Source organism: Vipera berus (genome assembly GCF_964194415.1).
Source record: "Vipera berus genome assembly, chromosome: 3".
NCBI lineage: Eukaryota > Metazoa > Chordata > Lepidosauria > Squamata > Viperidae > Vipera > Vipera berus.
The window spans coordinates 189,346,051-189,367,683 of record NC_138204.1 but is presented as its reverse complement, the minus strand read 5'-3'; the positions used below and the strand labels follow the sequence as shown (position 1 = coordinate 189,367,683).

General features: G+C 41.0%; 1 protein-coding gene across 2 annotated transcripts in view; it reads right to left on the bottom strand.

Annotated features, from left to right (window-relative positions):
- Window positions 1-341: 341 nt before the first annotated feature.
- The window catches only part of RIPK2 (receptor interacting serine/threonine kinase 2), a 35,784-nt gene continuing 14,492 nt past the window's right edge, over window positions 342-21,633 (bottom strand). Inside the window, exons 3-11 of one of the 2 annotated variants that reach the window (XM_081323512.1) lie at window positions 16,813-16,968; window positions 11,354-11,508; window positions 10,342-10,391; window positions 9,840-10,001; window positions 7,471-7,556; window positions 6,846-6,941; window positions 4,534-4,618; window positions 2,543-2,695; window positions 342-1,428 (exon numbers count right to left, since the gene is read on the bottom strand). In XM_081323512.1, the coding sequence (XP_081179638.1) occupies window positions 1,088-1,428; window positions 2,543-2,695; window positions 4,534-4,618; window positions 6,846-6,941; window positions 7,471-7,556; window positions 9,840-10,001; window positions 10,342-10,391; window positions 11,354-11,508; window positions 16,813-16,968 (1,284 nt within the window). In that variant the 3' untranslated portion in view covers window positions 342-1,087. Of the gene's footprint in view, window positions 1,429-1,829; window positions 2,358-2,451; window positions 2,696-4,533; window positions 4,619-6,845; window positions 6,942-7,470; window positions 7,557-9,839; window positions 10,002-10,341; window positions 10,392-11,353; window positions 11,509-16,812; window positions 16,969-21,633 lie in introns of those variants that run through there. The other variant, XM_081323513.1, reaches the window with a different exon arrangement.

Sequence of the window (21,633 nt, the reverse complement as noted above, 5' to 3'; positions counted from 1 at the left end):
CACCAGACTGGTTTTATATGATTCGTACTTATTTTATATGCTATTGGTGGACTACTTGAAGGATCATTTCATCTTTTTAGAAGATGCCATTCTCCTCCCCATATATCTAAACAGAATTAGACTACTAGAGTATGGAGTGCAACTTCATTTTGTAAAGAGGCAGGCATTGTGAGGCAAAACCTCATTCATGCTTGTCAGGTTCTCTTCAGTTCTTCAATGTCTTTAAAGAGTTTCCTCTTCAGAAGTGGTTGTTATATCCACCTTGCCACACCTACTTTTGAGTTAAGGCACACTGAACATGGATTGCTGCAGGCCTATTTCCATCTTAGCAAAGTATTCATGAACAATTTGAGCTATAATCAATGGGGCCTCTATGAAAACAGTATAGATTTTTCCTAAAATCCAATACAATCCATTTGAACAACACTCTACTCTTTGGGGGATTAATGTCTTACATCCTGCAAATCTGGACTCGAGATATTCTTTAAAGATTATTAACAGAGAACATGTTGCTTTCAATAACAACTTACAGACCACTTTTTTCCCTATTTTACAAAGCTGCAAAGCGGTAGCGTATGCATTCCAAAATACATCTGGGGTTTGTCTCATTATATCTGGACAATGTTTGGCATAGCCAAATAGGGTATGTGTTTTTTGCCTCAAAGCACATGATTAAAGAAAAGGAAATCCATGTAGAAGTGGTTCCTATTCATGTAAAAGACTTTATAAAGAGTGGTGTTTTAGAACTATTGTACTAACACTCTAACCCGGTAACCCTTCCCTACTTAAAGGCAGGTTTGACTGACAGAATGCTTCAAAAGACAGAAAACCCTTTTGAGTTGCCTATTATTTTGTATTCTTTATATATTTCATATTTTCTTTTTAATAATTCCACAAAATACAAATTTATTCAGTGAGGAAAGTCCAAGTGTGTTGTTCTTTTTAAAAATGGTAAGGACACTGTAATACTTCCATTTGCCAGATGCCCTCTCCCTCAGCCAGCAAACTAAGAACCTCAGTTTGTAGCCATTTAGCACAAACATAAAGAGGTACTTCAGAAATAGGAATCCACACTGCAAGTCCTCATTTATAGATGCAAAGAAGTGCTCCTGGATGCAGGAGGTATATTTGGGTAAGGCTGAAGCCCCATCTGTTTGTTATCTTTCAGTTTTTGCACTATGATTCTAGCCACGTCTTCTCCTTGACTGTCAGTAGTATCAAGCAGTTGCCTGACTCTTGAGGTCCTTGTAGGTTTGGTGTTAACAAGTTCATAATCCTCTTTCATGATTAAATCCCTGGAAAGAAGGGCATCTAAACACTGGTTAATGCAAGTGTCAGTCATCTGATGGACAATATCCTCTCTTTTAGTTTGGATCCAATGCTGAGCTACAGCGAAGTCTTGTGATTGCATAGTCCTCAATATAAAGTCTAATACAGAGAAGGAAAGAAACAACAAAATCTGACTCAGTCCTAAAAGAAAAATAACATCAATCTACACAGAGCAACTTAAGAGAAAATAACATATTTTTATATATTTTTTAGATAACAGTATGATACTTCAAAACTACCATATGTCCTTTCACCCTTATTAAAATAAAAGTTGTATTCTCCCATTATTCACTACATACTAGCTCTTCCTTCAGCACCTCAGCACCTCCTTAATTATGTTATCTACCACTTTATCACATCTGGAGACATAGCCATTGCTTTTGTTAGATAAAGACGATGGCCAGTTATGATCAAATGCACTTGAAGGTGAAAGTAAGATAGACCATACATATTGTTGCAGTGTGAAAATCCCAAACTTTAGACTAACGTTTTACCTAAATATTAGGGACACTTAAAGCATTTGGAGATTGTTCTTCCGAGTTATTAAGCAGATAGTGTGTCCCACACTTTGAAGTCATCTCCAACACGAAACAGACGATCCCGGCAGAAATATGTCCACACTTTCCAGAAACAAGTGTCTTCTGTACATGTACCCCAAATGTTTTGTACAACGCATTTGTTATGTTTCTTTTAGATGTTATGTTTCTTTTAGATGTTCACTTCATTTTTTATTCTACTCATTTTGTTCTAAATACCCTTTTAAGGAACACATTTTTAATGTTATTTAATGTTGTAAATCAAGATATCAGAACATTAATTATAATCCTCATTGTTTAAAACAATCACAAACTCTTGAGCGACATGTAGATTCTGTTCAAAAGTTCTACCTTCTCTATAGTTTCCACTTTCTTCTATACTTGTAAACTGTGTATGAGCTGAAGCCATAAAATGATTTAATAGTTCCAGTATACTACTATCTGAAGAATTCTATTTCTGATCGATCCTTGTGATAGACAGTATGTGCAGTGCTACCAAGAAAAAAATAGTTTTAAGTTTTCTTTTTATAAATTCCCCCATAAAGTAACTCTCACAAATGTGTAAAAGAGAATAATGCATGCACACCTGTAGAAACTGTGTTACTCTAGAGATCTGATCCATTTATATAATAAAACAAGCTGATCATGAGTAGGATTCAAAACTCTCAGCTGCATACCTGGATCAGCTCCCGATAGCTGCAGCAAGCCCGGTGTGGAATTTGACGAATTAGAACTATCTGTGTTAGATGAAGAACTTTGTTGAGATACGTAAGACTGAGTACTCTGTGAGTGTGGAACATAACTGAGCAGCGAGTGTGGTTCATCCTTAACTATCACAAAAGAAAAAAAGCATCTTATTAATTTAATTTAAAAAAGAGTAAAAATAAAAACAATGCACAAAATAAACCCAGAACTACTCTGCCATTTACCTACAAATTACTTAACATCCCAGCCAGGCTGCAAACATAACCAGTAGACTGATTTCTCTCATTATCCTAATGGATAACATCAAACATTATTTTCTATCAACCTAAAAGCACTTTTGTTCTTCTGAAACATAATCTGGTATCTTCCAAATGTGTTGCATTGTACAATATGGCTGTTGGTAGTACAGTTGGCAGTGCTGTTCAGAGATGAGACCTGCTGCAGCCCAATGGGTCTAGGAGTACCAGGTTAGTACAGATACTTGCTGCCTCTTAAAAGAATGGCCCTGCAATCAAATTCACAAATCAGAAAGGCAGGATATACTAGAAGGAAAGACAAATGGATTGGAAAAAAAGAAAGCAGAGAGATCAAGGCCACAATGAAATGTTAAACATAAAGTGATTGATATTTATAGTTGCAACCATTTTTTTTTGCTAACAACTAAATGTTGTATCTTGGCATAGTGAGACTGAACTTATTTTTAAATCTACAGATCTAGGGTAAAACTATCTTTTATTACACAATTTGATCTTTATTTAAAACAATATAGTTGGAATCAATATATTTACCCACATAATACTTTAAAAATAATATTGTTTACTGATACTGATTATTGTAGAATACAGGTAGTCCTCGACTTACGACCACAATTGAACCCAAAATTTCTTTTGCTAAGTGAGACATTTGTTAAGTGAATTTTGCCCCATTTTATGACCTTTCTTGTTATAGTTGTTAAGTGAATCACTGCAGGTGTTAAATTAGTAGCACAGTTGTTAAGTGAATCTAGTTTCCCCATTGAATTTGCTTGTCAGACAGGTTTTTTTTATCCCATTTATATCCCGCCCTTCTCCGAAGACTCAGGGCGGCTTGCAATCTAAGAAGCACAAATCAATGTGCTTAGCAATAATCTTCATTCTATGTATATGCCTGCTTATTAGGGCTTTCAGCCCCACCCAAGCGGCATTTTTACAAAGTCAGCTTATTGCCCCCAACAATCTGGGTCCTCATTTTACCTACCTCGGAAGGATGGAAGGCTGAGTCAACCTTGAGCCTGGTGGGACTCGAACCTGCACTAATTGCAGGCAGCTGTGTTACTTAAGGAGGCATTAGCCCACTGCTCCACCAAGGCTCTTCTAAAAAAGCTGATCACGTGATCCCAGAACACTGCAACCATTAGAAATATGAGTAAGTTGCTAAGTGTCTCAATTTTAATCACATGACCATGGAGAATGCTGCAATGGTCATAAGTGTGAAAAATGGTCATAAAGTCACTTTTTCCAATGGCATTGTAACTTTGAAAGCTCACTAAATGAACTGTTATGAGTCAAAGACTACCTGTACTAGTCTTCAATCTAAAATCTTATCCTGGATAGGATGCCATCTGTTCAACTCTCTGTTTTGGTTCAATTTATTATTAACATTCTGTGAACCAGAGAGACACTATCTAGTTATGCTGTATCCATGAGAGGTGAGGGGTCCTTAGTGCTCTCTGAGCTTGGTTATTTTCTTGCAGATGTTTCCTTACCCCAACTAAGTAATATCATCAGTGCTAGTCTGATGACTCTAACACTGATAAAGTTGCCTACTTTGGGTAATGAAACATCTTTAAGAAAACAATCAAGCTCAAAGAGCACAAAGGATGCCTCATTTCAAACCTATGCTGCAAATATTCTCCTTTATTGGTATCCATAAGAGGATTATGTAATTGCCAATAGTAAACTTCAATTGTGTGCAGAGGACATACCATATGAAAGGAGGTTGCATGGTTTTGATATATTCTGGGGAACACTTGATGGATAAGATTGATCATCTTGGGATGAACAGGAATTCTGGAATGGACAGAATCACATGGAACAAAGATTTTTGGTTTAATTTTTTTATTGGTAAAATTTAGCAAATACAATGACCACAAAATGCACTAGTGATTGTTTTTAAATTCCTATTTACATATCAGTAATTAAAATAAGCACACACAAAAAAGAAAAACTTACTATAAAATTCTATATAGTATCAATTTTGTTTCAACACGGGATTAATTTAATCTTTAAACTCATAAAGGGGCCGCAGTACTAGCTGTTCAGAGCCACATATGGCCCATGGGCTGGGCATGCCTGAGGTACATGAAGTAATGGCTTGACTCCATGTGCCCCACATAAATGAAACATCTTGTTTTTGTTCTCTGCACATTTTTGTTTTGCAGTATGAATCTAGTTCTAGTAGGAGATATTTCTGAACAGAAATAGCATTGCAGATTTCTCAATGGTACCCTTAATGCCATTAATTCTACTTTATATTGAGGTCTGAGGGCATCTAGAATAATTTTACTCATACTTATGGCTTTCCAATTTGTTTGGGTTGATTCTTTCAGAATTTATAATCAGTATAGCTAAATTCTAATCTGTCTGAGGGTGTCAGGAAAGCTATTTTAAAATGTTGCATTCATACCAAAATTGTTGGTTATAAATACTACACACAATCACTAATTGCCACAGCTGTATTGTAGTTCATTTAGAATGTAGCAAAGGTATTGCAAAGTTTTTTTGGTGAAAACTAAAGCTAAATTCATTGTACAATTGTTGCATATGGCTCTTCATCAAGGGACAACATATTCTCAGCCTTAAATAATGAAACACCCCCCCCCATAATACTGTAAAAGAGCACTGTCACTTGCCAATTTCCTCATAAAAATTACCAATGTTCTTTTATTTTTTGTCATTTTATTAATAACAAAATGACATAAATTATGTCTATACTTTTAATTAATGACAACTCTGTAAGGAACATATCACTGAGAGAATGTGATTAGCCCAAAGTCACCCGGGAAAACTTCCATGGCCAATAGTGCACTTGAACCCAAGATTTCTAGGCTTAATACAACATTAATAACTGCACAGATTCTCTACCACTGTTATTGCCATTAAATCAATTCATTGTGTCTATTCTCCGATTCTACAGGGATATTCATCAAATTCAGGTTGAAATTAAAGGTTGATCCCTAGTATGATCAAAAAGTGAGGTGAAATTATATCACCTTTTTACACAGTTATTTGCTCTTTTCCAAATGTCTGTGGTGTTTCTCTGTGAATGAATTCAAGTGATTTCCCCAATGGGGAAAGCCATTTTTTTCTTCCTTTTAAGAACCTGTGGGAAGGATGCTATATCTTAAACGTGGTGCAAATTCCCATTGTACTATCTGTCCTAAATTAGACAGGTAATGTAGCAGGAGGCAGCCTAAAATCACTTGATAATGGTGTAAAGTTTCTCTGCCCACCCACTTCCCAAAGAAAAACAAACATAAAAATGTTTTTGGCTATCTGATCTTTCAAGGACGAGCCCTTTTTAGAGATGCTAGGGCTTAAATAGCACAGAGAATATCAGCTACTGGGTGACTGAAATGACCCTAAATGTTAGATATCTTTCACTGTCTTCAACAGAGCAATGTATTATTCATGCAAATATTATATGGTTTCTGAAATGATACTGAATTATAAGTGCTGGAAGATCTATTTATTTCAAGGAAGACAACAGTGGTCCGAAAACATGACACCTCTCTGTCCCTACATGCTATTTCAGTTTCACCCTTTGGAAGCTATTCTTTTAAAAATTCATACCTATTCTGTGGCATTCAAACATGGAGCAGGTGTCCCCCTGTATCATAGTATGGTAAGCAGGAATCAGTAATTATCCATGTTTGTCATTCGTCATTCATCAGTTTATTTTCTGCCTTGAGTGGATATATGAATATGCTAATTTATAGGGGTGCCTATGATTAGCATAGTATAAAATTGTTAGCTATCCCCTGAAAGAACAGGTCTGCAATGGTGAAAAATGCTGTATGTTTATCCTTGGCAGAGAGCTCATTGTTTAGCTCACCATAAATCTTTGCATCACTGGATGAGACTTAATGTGTTCCAACTTCCAACCCAATATAGTTTACAAATGAAATAATCTTATGCATTCTCTCTGACTCTCTACAAAACCAACAACTGATCTTTGGCAAAAAACAGTCTTAAGAATATTAAGGTGTTTATGTTAATAATAGAAAAAATGTTTTACCTCTTGTATACTAGTGTTCAGTGGTATATTTAAAGATATTGATTCATCACTGGCTATCTTGTTAGGCAAATGAATGCATGTCCACTCATATTGTGCCTGAAAGAGATATTGGCATAAAACAAAATGGTGTTATGAAATCAAAGCATAATTATAAGATAAAATACCTAAGAGTTCTCATCTGAGAAACAGCACAATTTGGGACTGTCCTTACCTACAGCCAACTGCTTGCAAAGATTTTTATTGTTTAACACAGCAATAAATAAATTTATTCTATAAACAATAAACAAATTATAATTTATGTTTATATTATATAAATATATTAAACTATAATAATAAAAATAAACAATACACAAATAAATGGACAGGATATCCCTTTAGCTAACCATGCTTACAGTTCTATCTATGATCAGGCATCCGAACAGGGCAGTTTTCTGATTACATATATCTCAATGGACTTATGATCCCATAAGACCCCATACAGTATATCTTAGCATAACTCAGCCTGGGAAAGTGAACATTCTGTATATGATTAATAGTATGAGAAGTCTAGCTTCAGCTATATGGATGTCCAGTTTCTTATTGGGAATAACTTCTATTCATAACAGATTATAATATGAGCACTTACTTTGGCCCTCTTTATCTCTATTACTGCTTCAAGCATAGGTATCTCTTCAAATGTCCTCATCACAGATTCTAGATCTATTAAGCACCCTAAACAAAGACAGTCACCATTAGGTCTCTTAATAGAACATTTAAATTATGGAAATTACATTCCTGAAAAATATTTTAAAACATACTCCCTAAGGCCAGTTTCTCTTAATGAAGAGAAAAAGAAATACTGAATGAACACAATCTATGCAGTATATGATATAATTTTGAGTGCATTTCGGTAGAGAATAACTGGCATGCATTGTTTGCTGAGTGCTGTCTGACCGCCAGAACAGGAACCAGGAAATATCAGGGTTAAGAATTTGCGTGCAACAAACACATTAGATGGCCTTAGGTAAAATAGTATGCTACGACCTATAGGAAGAATAATATTGACATGTTCACTCTCTTCAGTCATTCCAAAATTGGATAGAGATCAGGCTACAATACAGAAACAACGCTTCCATTCAAACACAGGTGTACAGCATAAAAAAAATCAAGATCCCAGATCCTACAGACAGCTCTATTTTGGTTCATCCAATTGCAGAAAGCCTCTCCTTCAGCTAAATGCATGAAAATTGGGAAGAGAAGAAAATCAGAGTTCCATTCTTCATCTATTTGGAACTCCTATACATATGTAGGTGAATGGCTGGAGGATGTGAGAAACTTTCTAATACACTGAAAACATTTGTTTATTATGTGCCGCTTTTTTGTCAAGAAAAGCCAATCTTTAAGGGCATAAATAGCAAAATATATATATATCGAAAAGTGAGAAAAACTGAATATTAATATAAAAATTGTTCTAGATTTTTCTAAGTCTAGAATACTGACACTTAACTTTTCTAATTTGTATGCCAATATAAAATACATGAATATAAGTGGTCCTCAATTTACCACCAGTTGCTTAGCAACTGTTGAAGTTATGACCGACATGAAAAAGGGGGTCCAAGACCTGGATGTGACGTGTTAGTCATATGATTGAACTTTGAGTGCTCAACAACAGGGTTGCATTTTACGGTCATTATCATAGCATATTACCATGGTTTTGCTGAAAACTGGAATTTGCTTCCAGATTTTGGCAAAACTTCACTCATAGCGAGCCTTTGATTCCTTAATGACTGTGCTGCTACAGCAAAAAAAAGCCATAAAATGGGGTCAGTCACATGAACAACTATTTTTATGACCATTAAGATATATCACTGCAATAAGCAGGCTCCATTATAGTCGTATGTTGAGAATTACCTGTACCTACGAAGGCAACCAGACTTTTTTCTCTGCATTCACCCTGTTTAAATTTAAATATTAGAATATTTATATCAATTGACTAGAATAATATAGTATTAGTTGTAACATCAATAGCTTCCTGAATCCAAATACCAGATATCTGATTAGTACAAATGTATCTGATATTATTGGATAGTTGTGTTACTATCTAGATGGTCCTAAAGCACTAAACATTTTACAAATAAGAGTAATATATGCATCATAAAATTACTCATAGACTTTCTATCTCAGTTCTGCATAGCAGGGCAGTTTAGCCACAGAAGCCACATGAGACTTGCTAAGTATTGACTGCTTTAGTGGTTCAAGAAGAGGTGCTTCACTCAAGCTCACTTGCTTGGAGAATTACCATTTTTATTCCTTCATTTCTAGCAACTGTTTCAGTTTTGAAATTCAGCTGTAAAATGGGAAAAAGAGTAACCATATCCTGACAAGGAGTTTTAAAAGGCACAAGAACTGCTTGACTGAGCAACCTTCAGTGAACAGATACTCAAAACTTTCCACTGCAACTGAATCACAAAATAAATATAGGGTTATCTATTAGGTGTATATTCTCCTTAGTCAACAGACCTGTACAAGATTACAATTTTTAAGGGGAAAAGGTGCTTCAAATTCATTGGTCATGGACCAAGCATTGGCCCACAATTCCTTAATATGTATTTTTTACATATGTAAAAAAAAGTTTTAATAAAATATTTTTAATAAGTTCTTTACTAGTACACTATGCCTGCTCCAAAGTATCTTTACCCATTGAATCCAGCTAACTTGTGGTGATGGGTAAGACCCACCTAGTAGGTAGCCCTAATTTTATAATGGTAAAATAAAGCTTGAAGGCCAATGCAAATTATACTTAATAACTTTAATATACAAATAAAGCAATCTCAAGTAATCCTTGACATGCTTTCAGCCGTTGAATAGTCTTGAACATTGTATTCCAGTGTGGCCTTTCCTCATTTCAATAGTTGATGTGGAAGAGAAGTAGTTCAGAGGGTGCAACAAATATCCAACACCAGAGTGTAGCCAGAGCTGCTGTTACCTATCATACAGAGCAAAAGAGAAACTCACTTGAAAAAGATGGCCTTTCCTCTGGATTGGGTGCCCAAGCAGATTCCATTAAAGACACCATCAATTCTCGGTAAGGAATATCAAGGGGCAAAGTTTCTTCCCCAACATCTGGACGCTTCCCTTGTGACATGCTAAACATAATTTGCAAGTGATGTATAACATCTGCAAAAGTCAATACACGCATGTGTTAGAAATATATGTGCATTTCTTCCAATTCTAGAAATTGGAACATAAATAGTAAATTTTAAATTATATTATATTGTGATCTAAACCTAATTTGAAAATGTTAAATGCAAAATATATCACCTCCCCTTCCTACCAATATTCTGCAATACATGGTATTTTACTACAATACAATAGTACAATACAATGCAAGCTTAAGACAAAGGGGAAACAATGGCCTTTTAAAAAAATACTGTTTACATTAATCTTACATTAATCTTAACAGGTTAGTCTATCTCAGCTATTCTTTAACAGAATTAGACAAAGACAAAAATCTGACCTTCAAATGGTTTTTTTCTTGACATCACTTCCCACATAATAATGGCATAACTGTTGCAAACAAAAATGCATGTTAGTATGTATTTTTTAAATTAGTTCATTTTTCCCCCCAAGACAAAATAATCTCAGTAAAATGAAAATATCCTGATTGTTGTTTTGTGGGAAATCTACATCTCACTCCAACAGCAAACAATATTATTATTCAAATATTTTCAGTGACTAGTTGGGACAAATACCCATGGTATCTTAAAAACACAGTAATTTCTTTATATACACAGCATTTGTGTATATAAATACATCATATCGACCTATTACACCTAATACAAATACAGGGATACTTTCTCAAATGTTATTTAAATATTTTTTTTAATCCCATTTATATCCCGCCCTTCTCCAAAGACTCAGGGCAGCTTACAATTTAAAGCACAAATCAATGTGCTTAGCAATAGCAATATTAATTGTAATCAACTGCATTCTTGTATCAGTATATATCCTGACCTACTAGAAATTAAGTAGAGTAAATTTTAGTTTTCCATGCTAATTTTCCTCTTACAGTATATAGCAGCAAAGGAAAGTTTGGAAGATTTTACACCTATTTTTTATTGAATACAGCCCCCTTTTAAAATAAATTTAGCAAAACCTCCTTCCCTACAAGATATGCCTTCTTAAAGTCAGAAGCTGACTTCATTCAAGAGCTTAAGTTTAAGATGAACCTTTTTAAAGCTTTTTTAAATTTAAAATGGAAGCAATGTTTTTGAAAATATGCAGGAAGCTGTATTGAAAGAGAACACAAAGCAGAAGTTCTGTCAGTAAACCAGTGTTTATTGTGATAGCTGGATGTGTAAAGTGTAAAGTAATTCTGTGGAGAGTGAGACACCAAAGTATGCAACATTTTGGGTCTTTAATCTCACTGCATTTTATATACACTGTCTATAATGCCCAATATGGTTGTTTTTTATATTTTTAAAAAATAAGCACACATTGTTCCAAAACTCCATAACAGAATAACATACCTGTATATATCATGCTTTACACTTGAGCGGATTTTGCTGCCATCATAACATTCAGGTGGTATGTAAATGATGGTCCCTCCCTCAGATATCGATTTATCCCCTTTTGAAAGTGACATGGACACCATGCGCCACTTTGATAAACCAAAATCTGCAATCTGAAAGATGGAAAAGAAACTTAGGTCACCGTGTGCAGCTCAGAGAAAAAGGTTTAGATCAGGGGTAGGCAACCTTGGCTCTTTTATGACTCATGGACTTCAACTCCCAGAATTCCTGAGCCAGTAGAGCCAAAGTTGCCTACCCTTGGTTTAGGTCCATTAAAATTTATACTTTGGTCACAGGAGAGCAGAGTTCAAATTTATTTATTTATTTTATTAAATTTATATACCGCCCTTTCCGTAGGACTCAGGGCGGTTTACAGGGCATAAAAAACGTCAGTACAAAAATTAAGAACAATTAAAAAGATTAAACTAAATCCCTGAAAAATATAAAACATATAAAACCCTAGTTAAAATCCCAATTAAAATTCAGCCTGGGCCGGAAAGCTCGAAGAGCCAGGTCTTCAGGTCTCGGCGAAATGATCGAAGGTCGGGGGCAGTCCTAAGCTCCACGGGCAGCTGGTTCCAGAGGGCAGGCGCACCCACTGAGAAGGCCCTCCCCCTGGGTGTTATCCGACGGCATTCTTTTACTGGCCGCACCCTGAGAAGGCCTTCCCTGTGGGAGCGCACAGGACGAAGGGAACTTGATGCCGGCAGCAGGTGTTCCCTCAGATATCCTGGACCCAAGCCATTTAGGGCTTTATAGGTCATCACCAGCACCTTGAATCTCACCCGGAGGGCAACCGGAAGCCAATGCAGCTCACGGAGCAGAGGTGTTACATGGGAGTAACGGGAAACCCCCATCACAACTCGTGCGGCTGCATTTTGCACCAGCTGAAGCCTCCGAGTGGTCCTCAAGGGCAGCCCCATGTAGAGAGCATTGCAGTAGTCTAAACGGGAGGTCACGAGCACATGAGTGACTGTGCGTAGGGCGTCTCGGTCCAGGTAGGGTCGCAACTGGCGCACCAGGCGAACCTGGGCAAAAGCACCCCTGGTCACGGCTCCTATATGGTCTTCAAAACTGAGCCGCGAATCCAGGAGGACACCCAAGTTGCGAGCCCTATCAACGGGGGGTAACACCTCACCCCCCATCGTTAATGATGGAATAATCTGGTTAACCCGAGATGCCGGTATGCACAGCCACTCAGTCTTGGCAGGATTGAGACGAAGCCTGTTTCTCCCCATCCAAACCCGGACTGCCTCCAGGCAGCGGGACATCACGGTGAGGGCATCACTGGGTTGGTTCGGGGTGGAGAAAAAAAGTTGGGTATCATCAGCGTACTGATGATACCCCACCCCAAAACCACGAATGATCTCGGCTTCATATAGATGTTGAACCGGAGGGGAGAGAGAACCGACCCCCTGAGGAACTCCACAAACGAGAGGCCTTGGGGAGGATCTCTGCCCTCCCATCAACACTGACTGTGAGCGGCCCAGGAGATAGGCGAACCACCGTAAAATGGTGCCTCCCACTCCCAACCCCGAGACGCCGCAGTAGGATACCATGGTCGATGGTATCAAAAGCCACTGAGAGATCTAATAGGACTAGGACAGAGGAACAACCCCTGTCCCGAGCCCGCCAGAGATCATTCACCAGTGCGACCAATGCTGTCTCCGTGCTGTGCCCGGGCCTGAAACCCGATTGGTACGGGTCCAGATAATCAGTTTCCTCCAGGAACAGGGGAAGCTGATGCACCACCACACTCTCAACAACCTTCGCCAGAAAACGAAGGTTGGAGACCGGACGATAGTTGTTTAAAACAGCCGGGTCCAGGGCAGGCTTCTTGAGGAGGGGTCTCACCACCGCCTCCTTCAAGACGGAGGGGAAGATACCCTCCTTCAAGGACGCAGTTATTACTGCCTGGAACCAGCCTCATGTCTCTTCCCGGGCCGCAAAAACCAGCCAGGAGGGGCATGGGTCCAACAAACAGGTGGTGGAGCTCAGCCACCCCATAATCCTGTCCACATCATCAGGGGAAACAGGATCGAACTCAGTCCAGATAACATGCTCAAGACCGTCCGATTCCTCCATATCAGACTCTGCCCAGTCCGAGTCCAAACCGGTCTGTATCTGCGCGATTTTGTCCGTCAGATGATAACTAAACTCCTCGGCCTGACCCTGTAAGGGATCCTCCCTCACCTCCTGGTTAAGAAGGGAGCGAGTCACCCTAAACAGGGCGGCCAGGCGATTATCTGCGGACGCGATGAGGGCAGCGAAATAATTAGCCTTCGCTGTCCTCATCACCGCAAGATAAGACCTTATGAAGGTTCTTAACTGCAATCCATCAGATTCGGATCGGCTGGACTTCCAACCGCTCTCCAGACACCGTCTCCGACGCTTCATCTCCTGGAGCTCCACAGAAAACCATGGAGCCCAACGGGATCTGCGCCGGGTCAGGGGTCGCAAGGGTACAACACGGTCGAGTGCCTCGGTGGCCGCCTTTTCCCAGGCACCCACCAAGGCATCAGCCGGGCTGTGAATGAGGGCGATGGGTATAGACCCAAGCGCCATCTGGAACTGTTCTGGGTCCATTAGGTGCCTGGGGCGGAACCACCTGGTCGGCTCCACAGCCCAGCGACGGGGGGTGGCATAGTGGAAGACCAGCCGCAGGAGATAATGATCGGACCATGACAGGGGAAAAATGGCTGGCAAACCCCCTCCCAGATCATCCAACCACTGCCCGGATAAAGACTAGGTCGAGAGTGTGACCCCCCACATGAGTCGGGCCCTGAATTACTGGGTCAGGTCCATGGCCATCATGGAAGCCATGAACTCCCGAACTAACTCTGACAACCCTCCCAGGGAAGGCAGGTTGAAGTCACCCAGCACTATAAGCCTGGGGAACTCCACCGCCAACCCTGAGAGGGTGTCGAGCAGCCCAGGCAGGGCTGTTGCCACACAGCTGGGTGCCAGGTATGTGAGCAACAAGCCCATCTGGTCCCGAGGGCCAAATCTCAGGAGGAGGGACTCACTCCCGCCTATCTGGACAATGGTGGTCTCCCGTGGACATAAAGTCTCCCGAATAACCACCGCCACCCCACCGCCCCTACCCTGAGCCCGTGGCTGGTGTAGCACACAGAAACCTGGGGGGCATAGCTTAGTCAGAGGGACCCCTCCCTCCGAGCCCAACCAGGTTTTGGTAATGCATGCCAGATTTGCGCATTCCTCCTCGATCAAATCACGAACGAGGGGAGCCTTATTAACAACGGATCTGGCATTAAAATACACCAGCCTAAGCTCAGGGGCCTGATCACCCTCATCCCCAGGCAAAAGGGTGCTAACCGGAGGGTCGGAGTGCGCCACCGCTCGAAGATAGCGAGGGCGCGATCCCAGATATTGATGTGGCCCTCTGTGCAACTACCTGCTGCCATTCCCTATCGTCGTGGGGATTTGACACCCCACCCCAGCACATGCAGAGCCAGCAGCCTCCACCCCCAACCCCCAGAGCCCATAAGGGACCCAGACCGAGTGCCGGTTATTAGTTCCCTCCCCTCCCCACTATTCCTCCCCCTCCCTAACCCCTTAAAATAACCGGCTTAAAACATATCAGGGGCCTCTTAGTGCGTCTCCCCCAGAGGCCCCTAGGTAAACCCAACCACCTCTCAGGATCCCAACAATTGGGCCTGTCATCAAGGGAGATGGTAAACAGAAAGGCTGGTTGTGACCAGGAGGGAGAAACCCCCCTAAGGGCGTACAAGTCCGACCTAGAATATTGTAATCGGCCCATATAGAGCAAATATCCATGTGAGCCATTGTTCACAATGGAAAGTCAGATGTTATAAGATGTTGTAAGATGTTAAAGTTGTTAAGATGATAAAATGTTAAGACCGGAACACGTCTTCATCCACTAATCTGGCTCTGCTCTCACCTGAGCCGGCCCAGACGATGAGCTCACAGCTGACCTCTCACCACAGCTGTGAGATCCAGTCTGGAGTGGGTAAGCGTCATTGCCGGGTAGAACCTCCCCCACTGGCCTCTCACACCAGCGGGGAGGTTGATGAACAGTTCAGGGCCGCCCTCTCACCACGGTCCAGTCCTGGGTTTGTTCCGGACCATCAAAGGGAAGTCACGAGAGCAGGGAAATCTCAGTCCGTCCAAACCCTGCATCAATCTCCAGCCATCATCCGATGTAATCCAAATGCAAATGCAATCGCAATCGCAATCAGGGCCGATCTTCAAGCTGCCAACCCCATAAGCAGCAGTAGCAATTAAATAAGATGATACAAACATGCTGCCAGAGACTAACCCAGTTAATCCTAAGTACCTGGAATTCTGCGGCCAATTTTCGGGCCGCCAGTTGTTTACAAACAATTTCATGCTTTATGTTATAAAACTAGAATCATGGTCACCGCTACCTTTCTAAAAGTTCTTACTCGGTAAGTGGCAATTTTTACTTCCCCCTTTGAGACATAAATATGAGCAATGCAATTATCTACTAAGCCACAATATTGCTTTTCTGTATATCAATTACATAAATGAATAAGAAAATTGAAAGAATATTTAATAATTTGCAAACTTCTAAAAATATGGTATGTGGAAATATGATGGAAACTGATCTCTGTTGAAATTCAAGAGAGGACTGGGGTTAAATAGGTTAAATTAAAAGAGAGGAGATTCATAATGAGTATTTAGGAGGAATTTCCTGCTAAGAGCTGTTAAGCCGTGGAATAAAGGCCAGAACAATGGTGGACTCTCCTTGCAGGAGGTTTTCAAACAGTGGTTCAAGCTGCCAGTCAGGGTAGTTTAGTAGATTCCACTCATTCATAATGAGCACGTAAAAAAGGGACAAGGGTTCAAGTTAAGAAGTTGTACTTGCCAACTGCTGCAGGTGCCCCTGTACCTCACTGAGCTGGGGAATTGGGCTAGATAACTATAAGGATCCACTCAAATAATAAAACTGGGACAACTGCATTAAAAAATAAATTACTTGAATATATAGCCAACTAAGATGATTTTGGTAAATTCTTTAAATTGATAAAGAATTTGGGAGCATTCGGTACAAATCTTACTGAAATAAAGTTGTGATTATAGCCTTCCCTTTTTCGTTTAAAAGGATTTAAAACTTTAGCAGCGGAACAGCTTCAAAAGATTTTGATAACACTTGGCATAATTTTAGGAAGCTTTTAAAAATAGAACTTGGGACACTCCAAGTGTAAAATGCCCTTTTCTTATATAAAATGCCCTTCTCTTCTGTAACATGCCCTTCTCTCTCTCTCTCTGATTTTTTGTACCACCCATCTCATCTAAGGGACTCTTTTCAACATTGATCTGTCTTACCTCCCATGTGCAAAGTTTTTCTCTGCACTGTAAAGTTGCTACCCCTGATTTTTCCACTTCTTCTCTGTAGAAGAGCCCAGCCTTACCTTAACATGGAACTCACTGTCAAGTAAAATATTCTGGGTCTTCAAATCATGGTGCATGAGTGGAGGACTCAGGTTGTGAAGATAATTTACTCCTAAAGCGATTTCATACAAAATGCGATACCTGAGTGACCAAGCAATATCAGGATAGATGTTTTTCTATTTAGAAAAGAGAAAGAACATAACACATGGAGATACAGAGAGACAGACTAGAATGTTTGAAAGGGCATCTTGAAGTTAGCTGATCTACTAGCTTACGTATTTATTTATCGAATTCTAAAACGACTCATCTCCCATCTGGGTACAGTACAGATAAAATATTAAAATGTAAAAACAATATATAAAATTTAATAATAATAAGCAGCAGCAGCAACAAAACAAAAACAATACTACTAGTACTACTACTACTAATAATGATGATGATGATGTTGGAAGGGACCTTGGAGGTCATCTAGTCAACCCCCTGCTCAAGCAGGAAATCCTATACCAAGGGTGTCAAAGTCGCAACATCATGTGATTTGTCGCAACTTTTTTTCCCATTACCGGCAATGGGGTGGCCATGGTTTTGCCATGACAAATCCAGCCCACGGGCTGGCAGTTTGACACCCCTGCCCTATACCATTCCCCATCTATCCCCTCATCCAAATCGTTGATGAAGATGTTGAAGAGCACTGGGCCCTGAACAGAGCCCTGGGGCACCACACTATACACTTCCCTCCATGTACATGCAGTTCCATTGCTGAATATGGCCGGTCAGCCAGCTACGAATCCATCTGGTGGTGATGCTGTCTAACCCACATTTTTCTATCTTTTCTATTTCAAATAGGCAAGGATGATTAAGATGTTAAAAGTTAATTTTAAAAGGTGGGGGGACCCTTTTCAGAGCACTAACCAGCCCCACAGCTGACTGCTCCTCTGTGAGCTCCAAGCAAAACAACAGAGCCATGTTTTCAAACTTTTGCAAAAGGCCCACCTCATCTCTGGCGGGAAGACGGAGGGGTGCAACACAGAGAAGGCTCTTTTATGGACCCCACAAGTCAGAATTCTTTAGCTGACAGGTCTACAATATACTTATCCCTGATTGACAGGATGGGCTGGGCTGTGTAATGGGCTACTGTTAGGAGACTTGGTAGCATAGTATTGCAGGTAAATTTTCCCCACAATCAGGAGTTTGATCCTGACTGGCTCAAGGTTGACTCAGCCTTCCCTGCTTCTGAGGTCAATAAAATGAGGACACAAATTGTTTGGGCAATATGCTGACATTGTAAAATGCCTAGACAGTGTGGGACTTCTGGTTTGTGTCGCGGCAGATCAGGATGCAGGAAAGCAGGACTCTGCCTTCCACGCCCAATTTCTCCCTGCTGGGGGCTCTAAAAAGGACCTAAAATCACCCCGAAGAGGCTGTTGTGATTCAGGGTCAGCCTGTGGGTCCGGCAGCCGGGTCGGATGACTCGGATGACTCAGACGAGGGGGAGGAGGAGGGTGTTGAAGACGAACTTGCTGATGATGGCTTGGAGGCTTCGCAGAGCCCCCAGCCAGGCCCCTCTTCTCAGCTGCGCGAGCCCGACAGTGCGGATGATGATGACCCACAGCTGGCCCTGTTCAAGGATGCCCGACGCAGGAGGCAGTCAAGCAGGAGCAAGCAGAGAAAGGCTGTGGGACTCCTCGGAAGGAGGCACAGGGAGGCCACGCCCTGAACTCTAATAAAGGGAGTGTTTGGGGAAGGGCTGGTTGCTGAAAGCAACCGCTCCGTTTGAGGATCAAAGTTCCGGTATCTTGTTTCATGTTTTGTTGCTTGTTTGTATAATAAATCTTGGCAGACGTTTTCCAGCCTCAGACGCTCTCCAGCCTCTGCCGTTTGTACAGGGGTTGCCTTTCTGCAAGGCCGGTAGCAGGCTGGTACAGAACAGAGGCGATGAAGAGGAGGGGTGCCTTGTTGATCACGGTCTTTCTGTTTGATTGAAGGAAAGGCCTCCAAACTGGCAGGGGAAAGACTGGCTACATTCCTGTGGCCGGCCATTAGCTGCTGACAACCGATGAAGAAAAAAGCACTACTTAATACATCATAAACAGCATTTTTGGAACTGGGTAAGAATATTGATCCTTCTTTACTATTTTGCAATGGAATTTCCTGGGAAAGGCTCCCAAGAAGCTAAAAACCTCTGAATGTAAACAGAAGCGGCATTTTAATCTTATGGGGGACAGAAACATACAATATTGAAGTGGAAGAAAAATAAAGCTACAGTTTCAACAAATTTGAGAACTGAGATAACTGTTAAGATTTCCTTTTTGAAAAAGAAATACATTGAGGCGAAATATAAGAAATCAAGCCTTTGTTTTAAGAGTGGAAAATGGACTTTGAATGACATCTAGTGGTGGATTTATGTATAGCACTATATTTTGCTTTGCTTGGTGATTCCTACCTTGGGAGAAGAGTTGCTGGTAATAAAAGAAAATATTTTGCCATACTTATCATCCTGACCTTCTTGGATTATAAATACCTACTGAGCTTGGACTTTAACTTCAAGAGCTAGTGGGAAAGAATGCGACTTGGCAAAAAAAGAAACCGAGAGATTTAAAAAACAGAAATTTGACCTTTTAGAAGGGGCATTATATATTTAAATATGTCTTTTAATAAGGTTAAAAGAACGGAAGACTTTTAGATATAATTACACTGTTATAATGAAAGATATGATTTAGAATTAAGATAACATTTCCCCCCTCTTTTTCTGATATGGGAAATATGAACATAAGAGGATTGATTTGAATAAAACTTTCAGTTATATAAATGTAATTAATATTGAGAAAATCATAATTTATAAAGATATTTCAAATACTGATGGAAATTAAACTTTAACAAGAGCACAAAAAACAGGATATTGATTAATGAATTGATATTATTGATTTATGAATTGATATTAGTTATTTGTATGTTATTAGTAAAATATGATGAAGATGCTTATATCTAACACTATACATTAATAGTACTAAAAATTGTAATGAAGGGAAAATGGAAAAAATATGGAGAAGAAAGGAGGATCAGGGAAAAATACTGGATTGTGTAGTATTGAACAGATTTATACTGAATAAGTTAATGTTAAATATTTGAACCCAGACAACATGTTGCTTACTAAAGACTGTAATTTTAAAAAATTAATAAAACTTTTACCAAAAAAATAAAATAAAATTTAATAATTTAATTTAATTTAATAATATTTGTATACCGCCCTTCTCCCTGAGGACTCAGGGCGGTTCACAGGGCAGAATAAAATACTAAATACAAACGTTAAAAAGAGATTAAATAGTTGCCCATATTAAAACAGTTAAAATAGAATTCTAAAACACCAAGTTAAAAACTAAACCACCAAAAATAAAAAACCCCACCAATCCCCATCAGGCTAGGCCGGCTTGTACAAACAGAAAGGTCTTGAGATCGCGACGAAAGGAGCGAAGATCGGGCGCCATCCGGAGCTCTACCGGTAGCTGGTTCCACAGCTCCGGAGCGCCCACAGAGAAGGATCTCCCCCTGGGGGCCACCAATCGACATTCTCTGATCGGTGGCACCCTGAGGAGGCCCTCTCTGTGGGAACGCACAGGGCGCAGGGAGCTTGATGCCAGCAGCAGATGTTCCCTAAGGTACTCCGGCCCCATGCCATGGAGTGCTTTGAACACCGTTACCAGTACCTTGAATCTCACCCGGAAGACAACTGGCAACCAATGCAGCTCACGGAGCAGCGGTGTAACGTGGGAGTATCGGGAGACTCCCAACACAACTCTCGCGGCTGCATTCTGTACCAGTTGGAGCTTCCGGGTGGTCCTCAAGGGCAGCCCCATGTAGAGAGCGTTGCAGTAGTCCAGACGAGAGGACACGAGCGCATGAGTGACCGTGCACAAATCATCCCGGCTAAGATAGGGCCGCAACTGGCGCACCAGGCGAACCTGGGCGAAGGCCCCCCTAGTCACAGCTCCTACATGGTCTTCCAAGGTGAGCCGTGAATCTAGGAGGACTCCCAAGTTGCGAGCCCTATCTACGGGGGGTAATAGTTCACCCCCCATAGCCAGAGGTGGAATATCCGAATAAACCCGGGATGAAGGTATGCAAAGCCACTCAGTCTTGTCGGGGTTGAGTTGAAGTCTGTTCCTCCCCATCCAGACCCGAACCGCCTCCAGGCACCGGGACATCACGTTGAGGGCATCACTGGGGTGGTTTGGGGTCGAAAGGAAAAGTTGGGTATCATCAGCGTACTGATGATACCCAACTCCAAAGCCACGAATGATCTCACCCAGCGGCTTCATGTAGATGTTGAACAGGAGAGGCGAGAGGACCGACCCCTGAGGAACTCCACAAATGAGAGACCTCGCGGTCGACCTCTGCCCTCCTGCCAACACCGACTGCGAACGTCCCTGGAGATAGGAGGAGAACCACTGTAAAACTGTGCCTCCCACTCCCAGTCCCCTGAGACGCCGCAGCAAGATACCATGGTCGATGGTATCGAAAGCCGCCGAGAGGTCTAATAGGACTAGAACAGAGGAATATCCCCTGTCCCGAGCCCTCCAGAGATCATTCACCAGCGCGACCAATGCCGTCTCCGTGCTGTGCCCGGGCCTGAAACCCGATTGGTATGGGTCTAGATAATCCGCTTCATCCAGGACCAGAGGGAGCTGATGCGCCACCACACTCTCAACAACCTTCGCAAGAAAGCGAAGGTTGGAGACAGGACGAAAGTTGTTTAATACAGCTGGGTCCAAGGCAGGCTTCTTGAGGAGAGGCCTCACCACCGCCTCTTTCAAGACGGCGGGGAAGCTACCCTCACTCAGAGAAGC